Below are 18,868 nucleotides of genomic sequence, written 5' to 3'. Positions count from 1 at the left end.
TTCTGGGCAAGGTGTTGGAGCGGGTGGTGGCGGGACAACTCCAAGCACTCTTGGATGAAACTGATTATCTGGACCCATTTCAGTCCGGCTTCAGACCCGGGTACGGTACTGAATCTGCCTTGGTCGCCCTGTACGATGACCTGTGCAGGGAGAAGGACAGGGGGAGTGCGTCCCTGTTGGTTCTCCTGGACCTCTCAGTGGCTTTCAATACCATCGACCATGGTATCCTTCTGGATAGGCTAGCGGGACTGGGGGTCGGAGGCACTGCTTTGCAGTGGTTCCGCTCCTATCTCAATGGCCGATTCCAGAAGGTGGTGCTAGGGGACTATGTCTCTGTGCCATGACAGCTGTGCCGTGGAATACCGCAGGTATCCATTTTGTCCCCTTTGCTATTTAACGTCTACATGAAACCGCTGGGAGAGGTCATTAGGAGGTGTGGGTTGTGGAATCATCAGTACGCTGATGATACCCAGCATTACCTCTCGTTCTCTACCAATCCAGGTGAGGCAGTGGCTGTACTGAACCAGTGCCTGGCCGAGGTAATGGGCTGGATGAGGGCCAATAAACTGAAGCTCAATCCAGACAAGATGGAGGTCCTGTTGGTTGGCGGATCGGGCTTTGGGGAAGGGGAATTGAACTTAGTCCTGAATGGGGTTGCACTCCCTCTTAGGGACAAGGTCCGCAGCTTGGGAGTGCTCCTCGACCCAGAGCTTTCACTGGAAGCTCAGGTGACAGTGGTGGTGAGGAGCTCTTTCTATCAGCTGCGCCCCTACTTGGAGAACGACTGCCTGGCGACAGTGACACACGCGCTGGTGACTTCCTGCCTTGACTTCTGTAACGCGCTCTACGTGGGGCTGCCCTTGAAGACAGTCCGGATACTTCAATTGGTTCAAAATAGAGCTACCAGGCTGCTGATGGGGACTGGGCGTTATGTTCACATGACTCCAGTTCTCCATCAGCTTCACTGGCTCCCCATTGAAGTCTGGGCCCAGTTCAAGGTGTTGGTTATGACCTATAAAGCCCTTAACGGCCTCCGTCCTGGTTACCTGAAGGAGCACTTACGTCCATATATGCCCGCCCGCCCCTTGAGATCAGTGGGAGAGGCCCTTCTCCGGGAGCCCTCCGTGAAGGATATTAGGAGGGTAAGTACTCGGAGGAGGGCTTTCTCTGCAGTGGTGCCCAATTTATGGAATGTGCTCCCCAGAGAGGTTCGCCTGGCGCCATCGTTATTTGTTTTTCGGTGCCAGGCGAAGACCTTTTTATTCAAACCTTATTTTATTTGTTAATACTATTTATCTATTTTATTCTTTGGCCAGGGCGACTTAAATTATACTGTTTTATATTGTGTTTATTTATTTATGATTGTGAGCCACCCCGAGGCTTTGACGAATGGGGCAACATAGAAGTTCTCTAAACAAACAAACAAACAAACAAACAAGACTTGCTGAGGGAGGCAGAACATTGAAAGTGCCTTATCTAAGAGCCCTCCAAAACCTGGAACCGCACTGCCGAAATGACAGCCTCTTAATGACAGTCTTTCAATGGAAAGTAGTTGCTTTCAAACCAAGTCTCTGGTCTCTCACCCCATGCCCAAGTTTTAATTGGCATTCTATTTGCAAAAACTTCTTTGCTGCCTAGTGAGCAACTGAAGAAGGCCCGATTAGCTCAAAATCATGTGTTTTCTCAGAATTGATATGGAATGGGAGACATGGCCTTAAAATCGAAGCAATTAAAAAATCAGCTTGCGTGGCTCTTTCACTTGTGAAAGCTGCGGAAAGATGCCATTCCTCCTGTGTACTTAGTGAGTCTGGACAACACAAAGAGAGAAACTTCCTGGAATTTAGAGCAAGGGCTCTGTGATTGGCTCTGACTCCCACCCTCAGTGCATTCCTAGCAGTGATTCTGCGGGCCACGTATGAAGTGGAGGCTCACACATAGAGAGAACAGAAATGGGATACTTGGATGACTGATGTTTTAAAATTAGATTGCTCTTCATGTTTTAGAGAGGCAAACTCCTCCCACCCTAAAAGCCCAGTGTTTTGCCATTTGGCCACTGAGTGATAGCCTGCATGGTCTTGAGTATGAATGCTGCCTACTTTTGTACCAAGTAGGAAGATTGCCTTCAACCTGGACCTGGGCTTAAAATCCACTGCTAAGCAGGACTGGTAATACGGAGCTGGAGAAGATGAGTTGTGTGTATAGGTGGCTCCTTTAAGCCCCTGCTCATGTTCTGATGGTTGATTTTCAGCAGTGGAGCCCCAGCTTGGCATCCAGAAAGTTCCAGGGTTAGCCCATGCCTTCTCCAAGAAGAGCTGGAAAAACAACTGCCTGAAAACCTGGAGAGGTGCTGCCAAAAGCTCAATAAAACATTATCTCAAATGCTTATCTTCTCTGATAAATACAGTTCTGTCTGAGCCAAAGTGTGCATGAACTTACAAAAATACTACAATTTTTGTATATATTATGAGCCAGCAATTGGAGGCTCAGTGTGCAAAATCTCTCCCCCCCCTTCCCCACCCTGAGGAGTTCTTCATGGGTCTTGAGTTGCACAGAGCAAAAGGGGGATTTGGATACTATGATAATGTGGACAGGTCACTTTTTGGGGGACCCAGGGAGAAGGCATAGACTTGGCAAGCCATCCCTGAACCACTTCTGCGTAACCGTCTTTTAAAGTAGCCTTCAGTGCTGACCGCCTCTGAGAATGAGGCCTTTGGCACATGGCTGAGGACTAAAGCCCTCTCTTATCCACAGCAGCTGCCAAATGGGGAGAAAGAGCAGGACTTTATCATTTACTATGAATCAAAGGAGCTTTGTCTTGAGATAATCTGCAGACTTTTCTCGCTGCTAGAATCATATGTCTGTCTAGACACATAAGGCCCCTCTTTTCCTCCATTCCCAAGAATTCTGAGACTTGGCCAGGAGCAAAATATACATCACTTCTTTTTAGTTCACAACTGCTACATTGCAAGCTAGCTTAGCATTTCTTCCAAATGTTTTAATCTACTCTCCTTTTCCAGCGGGGGGCAAGATCTTGTGAAGTGGCAGGAGAAAGCTGTTCCTGTGACAGAAGACTCTATAGACGCTGCCATTGAGTGGCTCTGGATGATGGACCACATGCCAGCTGTTTGCCACATGGGCCCCACAGAAGCTCTGTTGGAGGCCCTGTCTGATGATACGGTAATCTCACACATATTTCTAGAGCTCTTCAATTATGACTAAGGACATCTCAGTGAGAGTTGGGTCGCAAGTGTTAGAAGGATGAATTATGAATAGGGCTAAATTCTAATAAAAGAGCATGGGGGAATTTAAAAGGCATTTCTTTCAAGCTGATCTTCAAACTGGTGCTTACCAATATCAAATGAACATGGCAGTATCACATTCTGAGAGCAGAAGGTTTTTTCTTGACTTCCCACAGATCAAGCAGGAGAAAAATACTTCCATGTCACTAAGGAGCTTTGAAATATAGGCTTGGTTTCCGTTATATTTATTGAGCTCTGATATGCACAAGTCTTTCCCACTGTGTGTAGGGGCCCTTTGTGTGAGCCACAATGAAATCAGAAAGTGGCTAATCAAGCAGACAGACCAAGAAACTGTGCTTCAGAGAAAACCAGGAATGGGTTTAGTATCCTGGCTTGTTCCAAGAAGGTGAGGGTTAACTGGAGACTCCCTGATTTGATTGGTATGTGGCCCAAAGGGAGAAGCAAAGGAGTTCTGTATGTGGGCAAAAAACTCATGTATATTTTAGTTCATGGAATGTGGCCATTGTGTTTGACATTCTTAAGTCTGTCCCTCAGATAATCATCCTTAGAATTTTTCAAGAAAGGAGATCTTTGCAATCAGCATAGCTCTATCTGTGGAAACACTGAAGCATACAAGCTATAACTTTACTGTTAGCTGGTAGAGGTGTCAAGGCTTAGCTGGAAGGCAGCTGTCGAATGTGAACCAGGAGCAGAGCCAGAGCTTTTTACAGATGCTTTATAGTTGGGAAGGCCTTGTTGCTCTGGCAAGTTCATAGCCTACTCAGGAAGTCTTTTATTTTTAAATTCTTTTCATGTCTAGAATGGCCCAGTGACTGGATTGGGTCGCTAGATGGGGCCAGCCCAGGCTTGTAAGCCTTCAATGGCAGAAAATTGTCCAAGCTGCAGTTCTGGTAGTTCACTATATGAAGCAGAAAGTTCACAGTTTTGGTCTTGGAAGCTCTTGATATGAGCTAATATGCCCAATTGCAGAAAAGGAAACTGCTGCTGATTTCCATGAAGGAATCATGAGCTAGGCTTCACCTGTGGCAAAGGTGGTGATTCTCAGCTTACATGGCCAAATCTGGATTGCCTAGGGCCCCAATCCAGCCCTGCAGACCATCCCTGGTGACAATTCCCTTTCCTCTGGATTGGCTTAAATTCCTGATGGACTGGGGTCTTCCCAGCTTTTGTGCAGTTTATTCCTATTTTAAACTAAAATATGCAGGGATTTGTGGTATTTTGCCCCCCTCCCCTTGCCTTTCAGCTTATTTGCTCCTTTGTCTCAAAGAGGTGCAATACCTCTGACATAAGAAACTCACAAGGCAACTGCTATCCCAATGCTAGCTGTCAAGAGTTTAGATTGAGTGATGGGGAATGTTTGCACCCTCCTGATGCTGTTGGGGTGCAGCTCCTCTCAGCCCCAGCACTCACGGCCAAGGGTGAGGGGCAGTAGGAGTTGCAGCCAAGTACATCTGGAAGGACACATGTTCCCCCATCCTTGGTGTTGAGAGATGAAATGGCTTCATTCTATAGCAACATTCTGGGACATGTGAGGTCAATCACACTTACTGAATGGGTTTTCATGAGAAGTCACAGTAGTTTCTCTTGTGGGATGGTCTGTCATGTCATCCTAACTCTGTCATGGTATTCCAGCATGGTACATTTGGTTTTTAAAAACAACAGAAAGAACAGTCTGTTCTATATTTGCCGCGCTTCACCATGGCTTCTCCAGTCTTCTGAACCATTGTAGTTTCCACGGTCCTGGTATGTAGTTGCCACAGAATTCCCTGGAAAGCGTGGCAGATTAAGGCGCTGTTCCAGGTATCTGGCATGGGATTGAATGTCAGGCATGGTGGCTGATGGGATACATCCCAACAAAGGGAGGACTGTCTGAGGGTGGAAACCATTTGTTCATCTGTCAGGCACATCCAGGAAAAAACTGCACAGGTGAAAACCATGCAGGGTTGTTTGCTGTGGTGTGTGAAACCAGCCATTGTAAGATTGAGTGAGGTAAGTAAGAGGAGATCAGTTCTAATAGTCAAAGCTGATATGTTAAGTAGGATGTGGATCCCTTTCCTGGATAAAGTTTATTATATCCTGCTTGGGTAAGAAGTATAAGAAGAGCATAAAAAAAAGGGTCCATCTCCTCCAGCATTCATTTTCCCAAAGTGGCCAACTAGGTGCCTCTGGAAAGTTCTTAAGGAGCCTGTGAGGCCAAACACCTTCTCTGACTGATTTCCCCTCAAAGAACTGGTAATTTGGAGATATAGATGGTAGCATACAGTCACCATAAGTTGATAGACATTTATCCTCCATGAATTTTATGACTTCCTCTTTGCTGCTAAGGGTGCAATCTCATGCAAGTTTAGCCACAATCACTGACTGGGGAATGCTGGGAATTGTAGGATTTCTTTCTGTTAAAATATGCATAGGATTGTGCCTTGAGATGCCAAACGAGTGAAAAGGAGCTCCTTGGGATAACATTTTGACCTATATAACAACAGCACTCGGTTTTGATAGAGTATGGGTTGGGTTTGGGTATCCATAGCCATATGCTCCCAGGTTTTTAAGTGTTTTTAACAGCCACTTGTTTGTTTCAAATGATATGATTAATGCTGCACTGAAAAACAAGGTCTGCTTTTTAGCTGCTTGGATATTTATCTCTTCTTTACAAATATTTCAAATGATTGTTTTAGCTTTAAAAACTTCTTAACAGTCTGTTGATGAGTTTTATATTTGACATCTTTGTTTTTGTTATGTATGTCACTCTGAAAGGTTTGGCTATAGGACATCTCATACACTGAATAAATTAATGCACTCTGGAAACTGAAATGTTGCTTTAAACATGTGTAAACGGTTTTTCTGGGCTGGCCCAACCCAGTTCAGTGCCTGAGGCAAAGGTCAAGATGGTGGCCCTGTTTTAAATCCAGAAACTGATTGGACTAAACTGGTGGTTGCACCTTACTTCATCACTGGCGTGGGTCAGCATCTTTCATTGAGCCTGGGGGTAGCAAACTAGCTTGGGCAGCCTATCCTCCAACACCCCACTTCCCCACCTCACAGTGTCTCCTCTCTGAAGTGTGTACTTCACTCTGCCTACTGGTTGGGCCAACAGGGCCAGCAAACATCCACCTTTAGCTTTTAGATCTGCCTTGTAATGTCTCGCTTTTTTTGTACGCTACGTCAGAAGCCCTTCACAGTTTTGGCAGGTTTCGGCTTGTCAGCCCCCGACTATGTGTGTGTCTCTTGCTTGTGAGTGGAGAACAGCCTGTGCAGCCCTTTGGAAGCCTATGATTATTTTTGCTGAGTGACTTGTCCATTACAGACAGAAGCCGTGTACTATTTTGCTGTTGGTGATATGCCAGAATGCATGAAGCATTTGCTTATGGAGAAGATATCAAGGAGCCCGTGTCCAATTCATACTGTATCTTTCAATGCGAGAGAGGAAGAAACAGTTACTATCCTGAAGGAGCTGAGTCAGCTGACCACTGGCAGGTATGAGGTAAATGTAATACCTAATGATTTCAGTCCTATGAGCCCTTGTGACTGCACACTCCTTTTTTTGTGTATTTTGTCCACAAAGTCTGCAGACTGCAAATAATGGATTAGTAGTCCTCTTTTTCTAGCTGGAATGAAATAACGGTGCTTAACATTTCAAGGCCTTCATCTGGGTTGCAGTTGAAATGATGATAAGAACTGGCAGTTCCTGGAATAGTTGTGTTCCATGGATACCAAGCTGTGTAGGGCAGGATGTGGCAGAAGGTAGGTCTTGGAGTGACCTCCAATAGACCTGCAAGGCTTTCTGTCTGCCAGTTGCTCAAAGCAATGCAAAAGTGCTTGTTTGCTTGTCTCTTTTAAATGAGGCTGTTGAAAGGAGCAATATTTGGAAGGAAAAACCATGAGTGAGTGTTTGGGAGGAAAAACATGAGTGAGAGGACTGCAGACTCAGCTCTGACGCTGCAAGCCAGCTTTTGGTCTTGGCCATGGGCACCTATTCCTTAATTTTGCTTGGTCTAGACTTGGCAACCTCCAGTTGTTTCCAACTTCAGTTCTTATCAGCCTCAGCCAGCGTAGCCAAGGCCCAGGGTGTATCATACTCGTGGTCCAAAACATTTGAAGGGAATGAGATAGCCTACTGCTGTGGTAAGTTTATGTCTGCCCCAAACCACTATTTTGCACCTCACTGTAGTTGCTAGACCTGAGGTTCTAGTAAAACTCAAAGTAGATCCTAGAAGCCTGAAGTCTTTTCCATCCCGTTTTATGGGTTTTTGTGACTGTTGCATCTCACTAGCAACATACGAGTTTATTCATACTATAGAGTTAAACTGGTTTAACAATCATGTCTTCTTTCCAGAACCATTGCTCAAAGAGGGCACTCTAGGGATCTCCAGTGGAGAAATCTCTTAGCAGCTCGTTACTAAATATGCATTTCAAGTGTTATAAATCGTGTGTGTGTGTGTGTGTGTGTCTAGGCTGGAGAGGTCAATTGTGGTCAGAAAGAAGCTCTAAGCTGCTAAAATGCTATACCAGATGCTTCTTTAGCAAATACATGCAAGAGAAGGTGGGAAGGTTTGCACAATTTTTTTCAGCTACAGTGGCTTAAGTAAGTGAGCCACTGTGGATTGTGTCATGTGCCAGTGTCTGTCCTGTAATCTATCCCCTGCTCATAGGTCATGTGGTTTGAATCCAGCAAGTGTGGAGTGTTGGCATGGCGAAAGAGCCATGGGCTATTTTATGGTTGTGGGTCGTTTGCTAAACATGCCAGCAATCCATTCTCACTGTGCTGGGCTATAGAACAGGAACCCATTTGACATGTGCCACAAATATAAGGATGTATTTAAGCTGCCATGGCTGTAAATGATTGTGCAGACTAGGTCAGCCTTGTTGCTGCTAAGAGGTTTGATCTGGGCTGATGTTCTAAATGATGTTTTGTTTTAGCATCTTCATTTTAGGTATATTCCAGAAAAGTCTGTAAAATTGTACTCTTCATGAATTTCCCTACAACATGATATATTCATGTTGAGCCTGATGATCAATTAAAACCAGATTTATTTATTGTATTTTTATCCCTCAAAGGAGCTCAGTATGATATACATTGTTCTTCTTGCCCTTTAATCTCGCAACAGCCCTGTGGGGTAGGCTGGGCTGAGTGAGAATGAGTGACCCATTGGCCTCTGTTGGTAAGTGGGGATTAGGAATCAGGGCTCCCTGCTCCTAATGTAACACTCTCAGCACAGCACCACACAGGTGCTTTTGATGAATATTTATGAACTGTGCTTGCAGATGAAATTATCATATTCTTCAGGTTCCATGCATTTGTGGAGAGAACTGATTATACAGACATGGTGCCAACCTCAGTCAGCAGTGAAGATCAGAGAAATTTAACAACCTGCAGTTCAAGAAAACTGAAAGGGGGCCTGCCTTTAGGTAAAACATAAAGAAAACCAATGTTGTTGTTCTAGGAATCTGTGAGATGGTATTTTTGTCTACGAGAAGTTGGAGACCTAGCACGTCTTTTACTGAAGAGGGAATGGAGGGCTTTCTCTACTTAGCATGGAAGAGAGGGAAGATGCAGAACTTGCGACTATTGAAAGAAGGGGCAAGAACATGATACTGTGCTGATGTGATCAGAAGAGGTGTGGGTATATGTGACGTAGTGGCATAGGTTGCCCCACTGCTGTTGGACTCTTTCCCCAGAGAACCTCTAAAGCATGCATGTGCCACCTTTTTGGTTTCATGTGATAATAGCTCAGGGTTTGCATGTGCATGTATGTGCACACATACCCTCATGCAAGTACTAGTGATCCCGAGACCCTTTTCTTGCTGCTGCTACATGCAAGGAGAGAGTAAGTTGTATCTGGATTGCAGGACAAGGGAATTCCAGCAGTGAAACTCCATGTGTTCTGCACCCCTGCTAAAGCTAGGGTCTTTGCTTCTTTCTGGACCATGCAAGCCCTTTCTGCTTAGGCTGTCAGGTAGTTGTTGGGAGGTCCTTCAGTCATTCCTATAATTTTGTTAACATTTTAAAAGTAATTACTTATGATAACATTTCTATACCTTTTAAAATCAGAATTTTCCAGCGCAAGTCACAGTATAGAGCTGCCTAAACCCTAATAAAACAGAGGTCCTGCTCCAGGAGCCCTCTTTGAAGGAAATTAGAAGGGTAGCTACTCAGAGAAGGGCCTTTTCAGTGGTGGCACCCCATCTGTGGAGCACACTCCCCAGGGAGGTTTGCCTGGTGCCATCGCTTTATATTTTTGGTGTCAGGTCAAGACCTTTTTATTTTCCAGATATTTTAACAATTAATTGGTTTTATCCTTGTTTTTATCATTATTTATTGGAAGCAGTGTGTTGTTGTTGTTATGGTTTGCTTTTTTCTCTGGTTTTTGGTTCTTTGTAAGCTGTCCAGAGACTTTTAGTAATGGCACAGCATATATAAACTTTAAATGAATAAAATAAATAAATAGAACTGCTGTAATCATAGAATACATCTTACAGTGGTAAAAGGCACCATGTAAAAAACAATCACAGTAGAATTAAAAAAATGTATTGGAGTTGGAAAAATTAGGAGACTCAACAAGTCCTTGCCTGATGTGTAAAATGCATTAATGTAGGCTTTGAGTGAGTCTTCCTGGGGAGAGTTCCACAAACAAGACCTTGCTCTCCTGTAGCCATTCCCCTCCCTTTAGGTGGTGAGGCACCCAGAGGAGGGTTTCTGAAGAAGATCATAATATATGAGCAGGTTGTTTGGGGAGAAGACATACCTCAAATGTTCCGGTTCCAAGGTGTGGAGGGCAGGACCAGGCCTTCCTTCCATTCTGAGAGCGAGGCAGCTGCCTGAGGGACCTGCTCTTGGGTGACATGAAGGAACCTCAAATGATAACTTAGCCAGCTTTTTCTTGTAATTTTACTGTCAAAGAGGGAATGCTTGTCAGATTTCCACCGTAAGTTACAGTGTGGGTACTTCTGAGTGGAGGTGTTTCAGTGCTACCAATCAAATGGCATTGTGCAACAGTTCAGTCTTTTCCTTTTTATTGGATTTGTGAGAAGGAAAAGAAAATTGAAGGAGCAGTGGGAAAACACTGGGGCTTACAAATGGAATACTTTTTTATAGATTGCCTGTAAAATTATACAAATGACACAGAGTGGTTACACTGGAAACATCTTTGGTTATCTTGACTGAGACTTCAGCAGCGCAGTAGGGAAGCACGTGTAAGAACTGTTGCTAGAACTGTTCTGGAATGGACTTAATTTTATTGTAAAGCCATTGGTAGCTACAGCTAATTTCTGAAACTCTTTCCATTGGAATTGTTCTTCAGATTTTGGTCTCCTGAATCAAGTGGTCTTACTTGCAGTGTGGAGCCAGTCAGTCTGGCATTTTTTCATTTGTGACTTCTGTGCTTTGCTCAAACTGGTGGAGCAGTTTCTACAGCTTTAGGTTTACAGCTTGACTTCTTTTTTCATAATGGCTATCACAACACAGGACTGAATACATGTATTGATTTTAAAAATATACCAAATGGAATCCTGATGCAACTTGATTAAAAAAACAGTATGAGTCCTAACATGGTTGTGCGATTGCATTTAAATGCCGCGTGTGCTATTTTAATCCATCTTTCTGCATTTGTGCACAGTGGTTACCTATAAAGAGGAGAGAGAAAGAGGAAAAGAGACATGCAGAAAAATGGAGGCAGATGTTGCAAGTGCTGAATCTGAAATAACATTTAAACGTGTGCTGAGCTAAACTGAAAGGCACTGAGTGAAAGGCAGCACACAGGCATGGAACAATGATGCAGTGGGGAAAGTTTTAGAGCTGCATATGGCAGTGAATGGTTCGTCGCACTGCATGTGGGAGGTGAAGAAGGATCACTTCATCTTATTTCAGCACTACTTATAGTAATTTGAGCTGGACACCCCCTATTTCCTGTATTTTAGAGAAGAGAGAAATAATTCTTTTCTGTCAATGTCTGCATGTTATTACTTCTTGAGCTGCAGAGAAAGTGACCTGGGGAAAGACAATCTGTTTTGAAATGGTGATCTTTCATATATTCTGGTAGGTCTCTTTTGAATAGCTACAAAATTCCCCAGAGATGTTGTTGGCTTGTGACGGAGCTGTGTATCAAATTAGGTGTGTTAATAGGAAAGAATGAGTTATTGGTAGTGAAGAAAATAAAATGAAACTGAACTGCTTATGGTAACCTGCTGCAGATTAACACAGGCCATTTGCAAAAGGTTGATTACCTAGGAGCAAATCAAATAACTGAAACCGGAGATATTTTTAACACAACTATCCCATGTAGAAATCAATAAGATTAGGGGTGCATTTGGGTTAGGGTTTGCTGTTTTTATTTCTGCAATGGAGTTGCTTATGTTGAATTAATAGTTTTATGATGTGTGGATTGCTGTGTGTTGAATCAATGTTTTGATTGATCAGGAGTTTCTCCAGATATGCCTGATCACAAAGAGAATGCATACTGAAAATATCAAAAGTCGTAGTAAACCAGCTAGCACCAAATGACTTTAATGTGCAAACACATCTTGTGAACTAGAGTGCAGTAACCGCCTGCTGTGGCTGGTTCACATTAGAGCATGCTCTCTTGCTCTCTTCCTTTCTTGTATGAGATCAGGCAGGCAGGTTCATGGGATAGGGCCTTTACGGTGGTGGCTCTAAGACAGCGGAACACCGTCCCTGTCATGCTCAACTAGGTATCTTCAGTTTCAGCATATTGATGCCCATTAAAGACTCTTTACCACCAGCATGCTTTTAATGCAGAATTTTAACCTGCTTATATATTGGTTGCTGCTTTAAGTGGTCTCTTGTCACTATTAGCATTGTTCTTGTTTTTGGAATGGTTTTTGCAGTAACTTTAGATATTGTTTTGTTTATAAGCTGCTGTTTTGCAAGCAGTTCTCTCTGTCTCTCTGTCTCTGTCTCTCTCTCTCACACACACACACACACACACACACAGAGAGAGAGAGAGAGAGAGAGAGAGAGAGAGAGAGAGAGAGAGAGAAGCTGTCATGCTATCTTCACATTTACCTGGAAGCCAATCCAGTGAAGCACATTGGGGCTTACATCTAAATAGACTTGCATAAGACCTGTATTGGTAATGTATTTATATCAGTCATAGGGGCCATGGTTTTTATCGGGATTCTTCACCTCATTTTCTCAGTTAAAATTGCCTACCTCTAGTTTACATTTGCTGTGGTGACAAACCTACAAGGCCCCTATGGCTTTCAGCAAAGAGACAAGAAAAACAAAGTCAAACAATTAGTACCAGTCGGTGGCAAAGCCATTAAGATAAACTTTATGGCTGGTCCATGTAAGTGGATGATTTACTACCTTTGGGACAAGAGCCTTCTCTTAACTGTAGGTCTAAGTTGAATAAGGCTGCCCTTTCAAAATTTGCTGGATTTAATGCTGGCTGAGTGCCACTGGTGGCCAATTTGTGAATGGCTCTGAGCGGGGTGCAGGTATGCACAGGCCTGGATGTGATTTAAGCACACCTAGCTGAAATGCAGAGTGAGCCATGATTGTGCTTCCTGAGGTACACATTATCGTATTTTATGATTTTTAAAAAGAGCTCCATGGAGATAATAGCATGCCTTGAATAGTAGGAACAAAAAATTTTCTGATATTCTATAATTGTGAAATTGGGTGACTCAGGTTATTCTACAGAGGCAGAGCAGGTAACCCAACAAAGCTCTTCTGAGTTAGTGCTCACAGATTTTCACACAGGAATTGAAAATAAGGATATAGCAGCCATCTGTTATAGGCTTGCCTTGTCCCTGGGGGAGGCTTGAGGGTCAGCCAGGTTGGCCGCTTGCTGAGGGCCCACACCCCAGGTGAGGACTGGCCACCCAGCACCCCTCCTCATTCCCCATTGCGGCCTGCCTCTTCGCCTGCTGCTCGCTTTGGCCCAGACAAGAGTGGCTGTGAGAAGGAGTAGCAGGCGTTATCCCAGCCTTCTCACCTGCTGACCCTCTGCCAGTCAAGCAAGCAATTGGGACAAGCATGAAATGGAGGAGGAGCAAGAGCCATGGGTGCTGAGAAGGGAGGCGGGCGGGGGGGGGGGGGGGGCAAGAGCCTGCAGAAACCTGGAGCCAACACACCCTGCAAACATCAAGCCCAGGCAAAGGTTTTAATGCAGTCCAATAAGTGATGACTATACCAAAAGATCTGTGAAGCTGCCTGAAGATGTTATATTTTTTTCCTCCTATCCCTATCTTGGTGTGTATCTTAAAGGCCTCCATATGAAAGGAGTGGAGTACCATTTTTGTTATTTTTACATGGCATTTATATCCTGCCTTTTTGCCTCATGTGAGGAACCCATGGTGGCTTACATAGGTTCATTTTATGCTCACAACAACAGCCCTGTGAGGTAGGTAAGGCTGAGTCTGAGTGACTGGCCCAAAGCCACCCATTGTGTTCCATGGCCAAGTGGGGACTAGAATGCAGATAGCCAGTGTTCCCTAGTCCCGTCCTCTAACTATCATACCACACTAGCTCTTTTTACCTTTTCAGATGCCAAAATGTTGATTCTGTTGACAGTCCCACCCATCCAAGACAGCTAGTTGAAAAACTAAGGCACTCTAGAGAAGCCATAGTGCATGCTGGTTGGGAAGCTGTAATCCAAGAACAAAGAAAGCAGGACAGACAAATGGGTCTTAGATCAAATCAAGTCAAGGCTTTCCCCAGAAGCAAATCTGACAAAACTGAAATTGCCATACTTTGGGCACATCATGATGTCAGGACAAAAGCTTTGCCATAGTATGGCTGCTAAAAGCCTGACACTGTAGGAACAGCTTTAGACTTAAGATGGGATTCCTGATCTTGCTTCCCACGCAGACCTTAGATGTGCTAATGGGTTTGTCTTTGGGGTCATGCTTGCCGATCCTTGCCTTTCTTGAAGATTCTTCTTTTTGTATTGTGTTCAACTCTATCAGAGTACTCTGTTGTACCTCTAGCATGCTGTGTATGTGACCCCCCCCATCTTCCTCCATACTGTGTATGTAACTGATAGGTAATGAAAGCATCTTGTGCAGGCTCCATCTTTGTAGTCCCTTGGGGTCTAGCTATGTGCTGCATATATTTCCTATATGTCTGAATAAACTGAAAGTGTTCTTTTGATTGTACACCTCCAGCGCCCCGTTCTCTCTGCTTTTTTCTTGTCAATGAGAAGACAAAACTCTCCAGAGAAGACAATCATGCTAGGAAAAGTTGAAGGCAATGAAAAGGAAGACCAGATATGAGGTGGCTTTACTCCATAAAGGAAGCCACAATCTTGAATTAAGAAACGCTGAGCAGGGCTGTGAAGGACAGGGTATATTCAGAGGATGTTTATTAATCAGGTTGCTATAAGTCAGAGACAATTTGATGGCATATAACAAATCTTGAGACATCTGGAAGCACCAGCCTGGGAGAAGCTACTCTAGGCCATTACAAGTTAACTTTGTTCATGGGTCATAGTCTTTGTGGGGGTGCTGTTACTTATTCTTATGGAATGCATTGTGGGGGAGGGCAAAGAGAGTCCCATCCTTGTGGATTCACACCCCCCCCCCCTCCACAACCTGAGAAGTCTGCTTAGCTATCTTCTGTGGTGTTTAAGCATTCCCTAACAATATTTTTCTTCCAATTCTCCCAAGGCTACCATTGGTCCCCTACATATGTTTGAAGTTGTTGTTGTCATATATGTGTTCAGTTATTTGGTTTTTCACACCTATCATAAGCTGCTGTGTAAGAATATGTCCTAAAAGGCACCGTCAGTGAAAGCCTCCCATCCTGTGTCCCAGCCTTCCTAGCTGACACCCTGAGGCCATAAGAATATAGTGCAGATCCTGGAAAGTAATGAATAAAATAAAATAAAATAAAAAAGAGTTGCATAAAATGTAGACATGAGAAGAATGCCATTATTTCCCCCTTTTCTTGGAAGTCCTGCTTTGTTCAGTTTTCAAAGGTCAGTTGGGATTCTGCAATCCCCAAGAAGAGCGACTTTCTAATTCTCTTTTATTTTGATTTAGCAGTGGTTTAATGCTTGCTTACACTGAACCTGCTGGGCTCCTTTGTGAGTAGGAACCTTCCCTTATTCCTCTCTGTAGAGATCTGTTTATCTTTCAATAGATGGACTAAGGGCTGCTGTGGCTGCTCTTAAAATTATGCCCATGGCCTTCTTTTTATGACTGAATTGCAGAGTGCTTTTAATCAGCCCAGAACTGCAGTAATCTCCTAGAAATGCTTTGTAAGCCCTGTCTTGCTTCTTTTACAGAACAGAATTTACACATTAAAAGAGGGAAATGATTAGTCTTGGGCATTTACCTAGCATTACAGCTTTACTGATGACATCATGTCCATCCAATTAGAAAGCTCCAGAAGCATCCAGGGCTGGGTGAGAGCCTCTCTGCAGCAGGAAAGATGCGTGGGGAGCAATGCATTTGTTTTGCTTGTTTCTGAGTGCTTTCTAAGTGGATGCACCACGCAATTAGAATAATATTCCATATGTGATATGGATGACATTTTAATATACTAGAAAATACTCCCTAGCAGGTGCTGTAAATGTACACTTTGAGCCAAAGGATAAGATAAAGGAGACAACTTTAGTATGGCAAAATGTTTTACAAGCTGTTCTTAATGTACAGTGCTAACCCTCAACTGTAATTATTATTTTGTATGTCATGTACTTATGTAATGTAATGCACGGATATATTTCTCCTTGGAGCATTGCCAGTGAGAAAACTAAGCCAGTGCCAGATGAAGATAGAAAGGAGCCAGAAAAGCACCACCTTTGCATGAGTGTAGAGTCCATGGTAGTCTGCTAATGTCTTATGAAGGAGGAATTGTAAGGATTGGGTGAGAGGCAGAGCAATCCTAACTGGCGTAGTCTGAGGATGGATTCTCCTCCGATGCTAGTTTTAATGGGGAGGAAATTACCTGTCCCATCTTGAGGCTGGAATAGATAACAGACTTGCTCCAAGAATGCTGGATTCTAGTATCACTGCTGCCTGAAACGCTGCCTGTGCTCACAGAGCTTTCTTTGGGAGTACGAGGGGAAGATGTGCCAGCTGGTGGTGGAGCTTTGGTCGGCAGAGTGGTATTCGGTCCTCTCCCAAGCCCCCTCAAACAGCAGGTGTGTGGGTTAGGACTGCTCTCTCATATACAGGGCATGATGAGGCGGCAAGGTAGGTCCACTCATGCTCTGGTAGCTTCTGAACTGTCCGCATCTTTACTGATCAATGAGAATCCACACATAAAGAACAAACAAACCCTGGTTTCTTAAATCTCATTTCTTGATTTTATCCAGTTCTTCTAGAAAGGTTGATCTTACTCAGAGAGACCAAACCCTTTTGTACAAGGCTTTATAATGTCCACTGTATTATAGTGCTATTGTGCAATACACATTAAAAACATTTTAAAGTTCATGTATTAAACCTCCAATAATAATCTTAAAATATTAGTAAGGACATGCAATTAATATATACTAAAAACTTAAATTGTGATAACTCATATTCTTTTTCCCTTTAAAGGGAAGTAGTTGAAATATTTCCTTTTTGCTGTAGCATCAGGATCAGGAAAGAGTCAAAAGCAAACAGAGTGCTGTAAAAGGGGTGTGGAAGGTAAAATATGATGAGTTAATTTTAGGTTTTAGACTATATTAACTACATTCATCTAGTCCAGCAAGGGTGGCCATTGATTAGGGAATTCATCATTCAAACAAGGACAAAAGAGGACACAAAAGTAGAAATGCAAAGTTAGAAATAATTACTATAAATAGGAACAGAGTAAATCTCACCTTGGAGCAGAAGACTGTGACCAGGTGAATTGTATGTCTCACTTTTCAGTCTGCTGGTCCAATGCTAACTCTTGATTGGCAATCAGTCTTTTAGCTCGTCATCTTTAAATTAAAATTGGGAGGACAGCACTTCCAACAGAGGATGGTCCACTATAAAAGAGGATGCATGGACATCCTGTGCCTAGCACTGTATCTCTGAGAATTTACAAATATTATGGATATCGTCTTCTTTTCTCTGCCTCTTAGCATCTGATTCTTGGAAGTGCATGGATTCTGAGCATGGACAATTTTGCTATCCTGTGTAAAGTCCACTGGTAGATCTTAGCCTCCATGAATTTGCCTAATCCTTTCTTAAAGTCTTCTCAGATAGTGATTATCATCCCATTATTTGGGTAGTGGATTCCATAAACTGCTTGGCCACTGTGTGAAGCAGCATTTTCTTTTGTCTTTTTTGCCACATTGCTAGCGAACTTCATTGGATGATTCTGCACTCAACTATTATGAGTTTGGGAATACTCATGCTGGCCATAAATTCCTTTTCTCAGATGGAGCTTCAGTTAGATCTCAGAAGGCACTTAAGCTAAATGATGATCAAGGTGGTGCTCAGTTTCTACAGTTCTCTTTAGCAGCTGTTCATTGACAAAATATGAGCACCTGTATAAGGAGGCATATTACTGAGGAGATGTTGGTGAATATGGCTAAGATGAGTCTACAGAAAGGGCTGCAGCATAAACAGTGTCATGGAATACAATGTGACAGAAATCTCTTTGGAGACTGTGTATCTCATATATTGGCATTTTTGGATTGTTTTTATTAATGTTACTTTTGTGATATGGCATACAAATACTGGCTTTTTGACCTGTAGTATTGTTTTCGCTCCAGATAAATTTAATGCTTCTTCAGGACATTCAGGCTTGTGCTTAATTTGGAAAAAAATAAATGTTAACAAATCAACTTGCTCACTAATTGGGAGAGAAAGTACAGTGGGGTTGACCCAGCTTCAGTAAAGGAATTCAGAGAATAAGCAAATACTTCCAGAGTGTAACTACAGTGGGATCTCGGCTCACGAATGCCTCAGTTCACAACCAAATTGAGTCACGAACAAAAATTTTGGCAAAATTTTGCCTCAGGACACGAACTCCATACAAGCAAAATGTTGCCGCAGGCCATGAACTCCACACAAGCAAAATGTTGCCTCAGGTCACAAACTCCACACAAGCAAAATTTTGCCTCAGGGTGCAAACTTCACACTCTGCGATCGTGCCAGTCTCCCCCTGAGTGTGCCCACAATCACGCCCATCCCCTGCAGTACGATCGTGGCCATTTCCCCCCCGCTCCCGCAGCACAATCGCTATCGCACGATTATGGCTTGGAGTCTCCCTCCAAACAATAACCTTCCCCCATACCTTGGGTAGTGTTCTCTACTGTACTGTACTTTCTTACTTTGTTGTTCTTTGTTAGTTTCAAATTTTTGTGATTAAAAAAAATGGTTACAGAATGGATTGACCTTATTTACATTGAACCTTATGGGGAAATTTTACTGGGGTCACAACCAATTTGGGTCACAACCAGAGTCCTGGAACGGATTAAGTTCATGAGCCAAGGTACCACTGTATATGGAATCTAGCATTTCATATAGATAACTCGTAGGAAGATACTTCCATGCTATGTATGTTTTTAAAGAAGCTATTTACCCTATGCATTATGGTGATTGTCGCACAATACATTTTTACTTATTTAACCTCCCTATTTAGAGCCCTAACCAATTCTCAAAGTTGCTTACAAGAATCTTCAAAACTAACTCTATGCAAGCATTCACAGGGATCAGATAGGACGATGGTG

At 43.3% G+C, this 18,868-nt stretch overlaps 1 protein-coding gene across 1 annotated transcript in view; it reads left to right on the top strand.

Moving 5' to 3' along the window:
- Positions 1-18,868, top strand: part of VWA3B (von Willebrand factor A domain containing 3B) — a 77,782-nt gene that overhangs the window by 14,521 nt on the left and 44,393 nt on the right. Inside the window, exons 6-8 of the mRNA XM_044433396.1 lie at positions 3,018-3,177; positions 6,565-6,734; positions 8,545-8,666. Coding sequence (XP_044289331.1) covers positions 3,018-3,177; positions 6,565-6,734; positions 8,545-8,666 — 452 coding nt within the window. The remainder of the gene's footprint in view (positions 1-3,017; positions 3,178-6,564; positions 6,735-8,544; positions 8,667-18,868) is intronic.

The sequence above is a fragment of the Varanus komodoensis genome, unplaced genomic scaffold (assembly GCF_004798865.1).
Source record: "Varanus komodoensis strain SLA01 unplaced genomic scaffold, ASM479886v1 scaffold1, whole genome shotgun sequence".
Taxonomy (NCBI): domain Eukaryota; kingdom Metazoa; phylum Chordata; class Lepidosauria; order Squamata; family Varanidae; genus Varanus; species Varanus komodoensis.
Note: the sequence above shows the minus strand (reverse complement) of the source record. Positions and strands in the feature narration are given on the sequence as shown.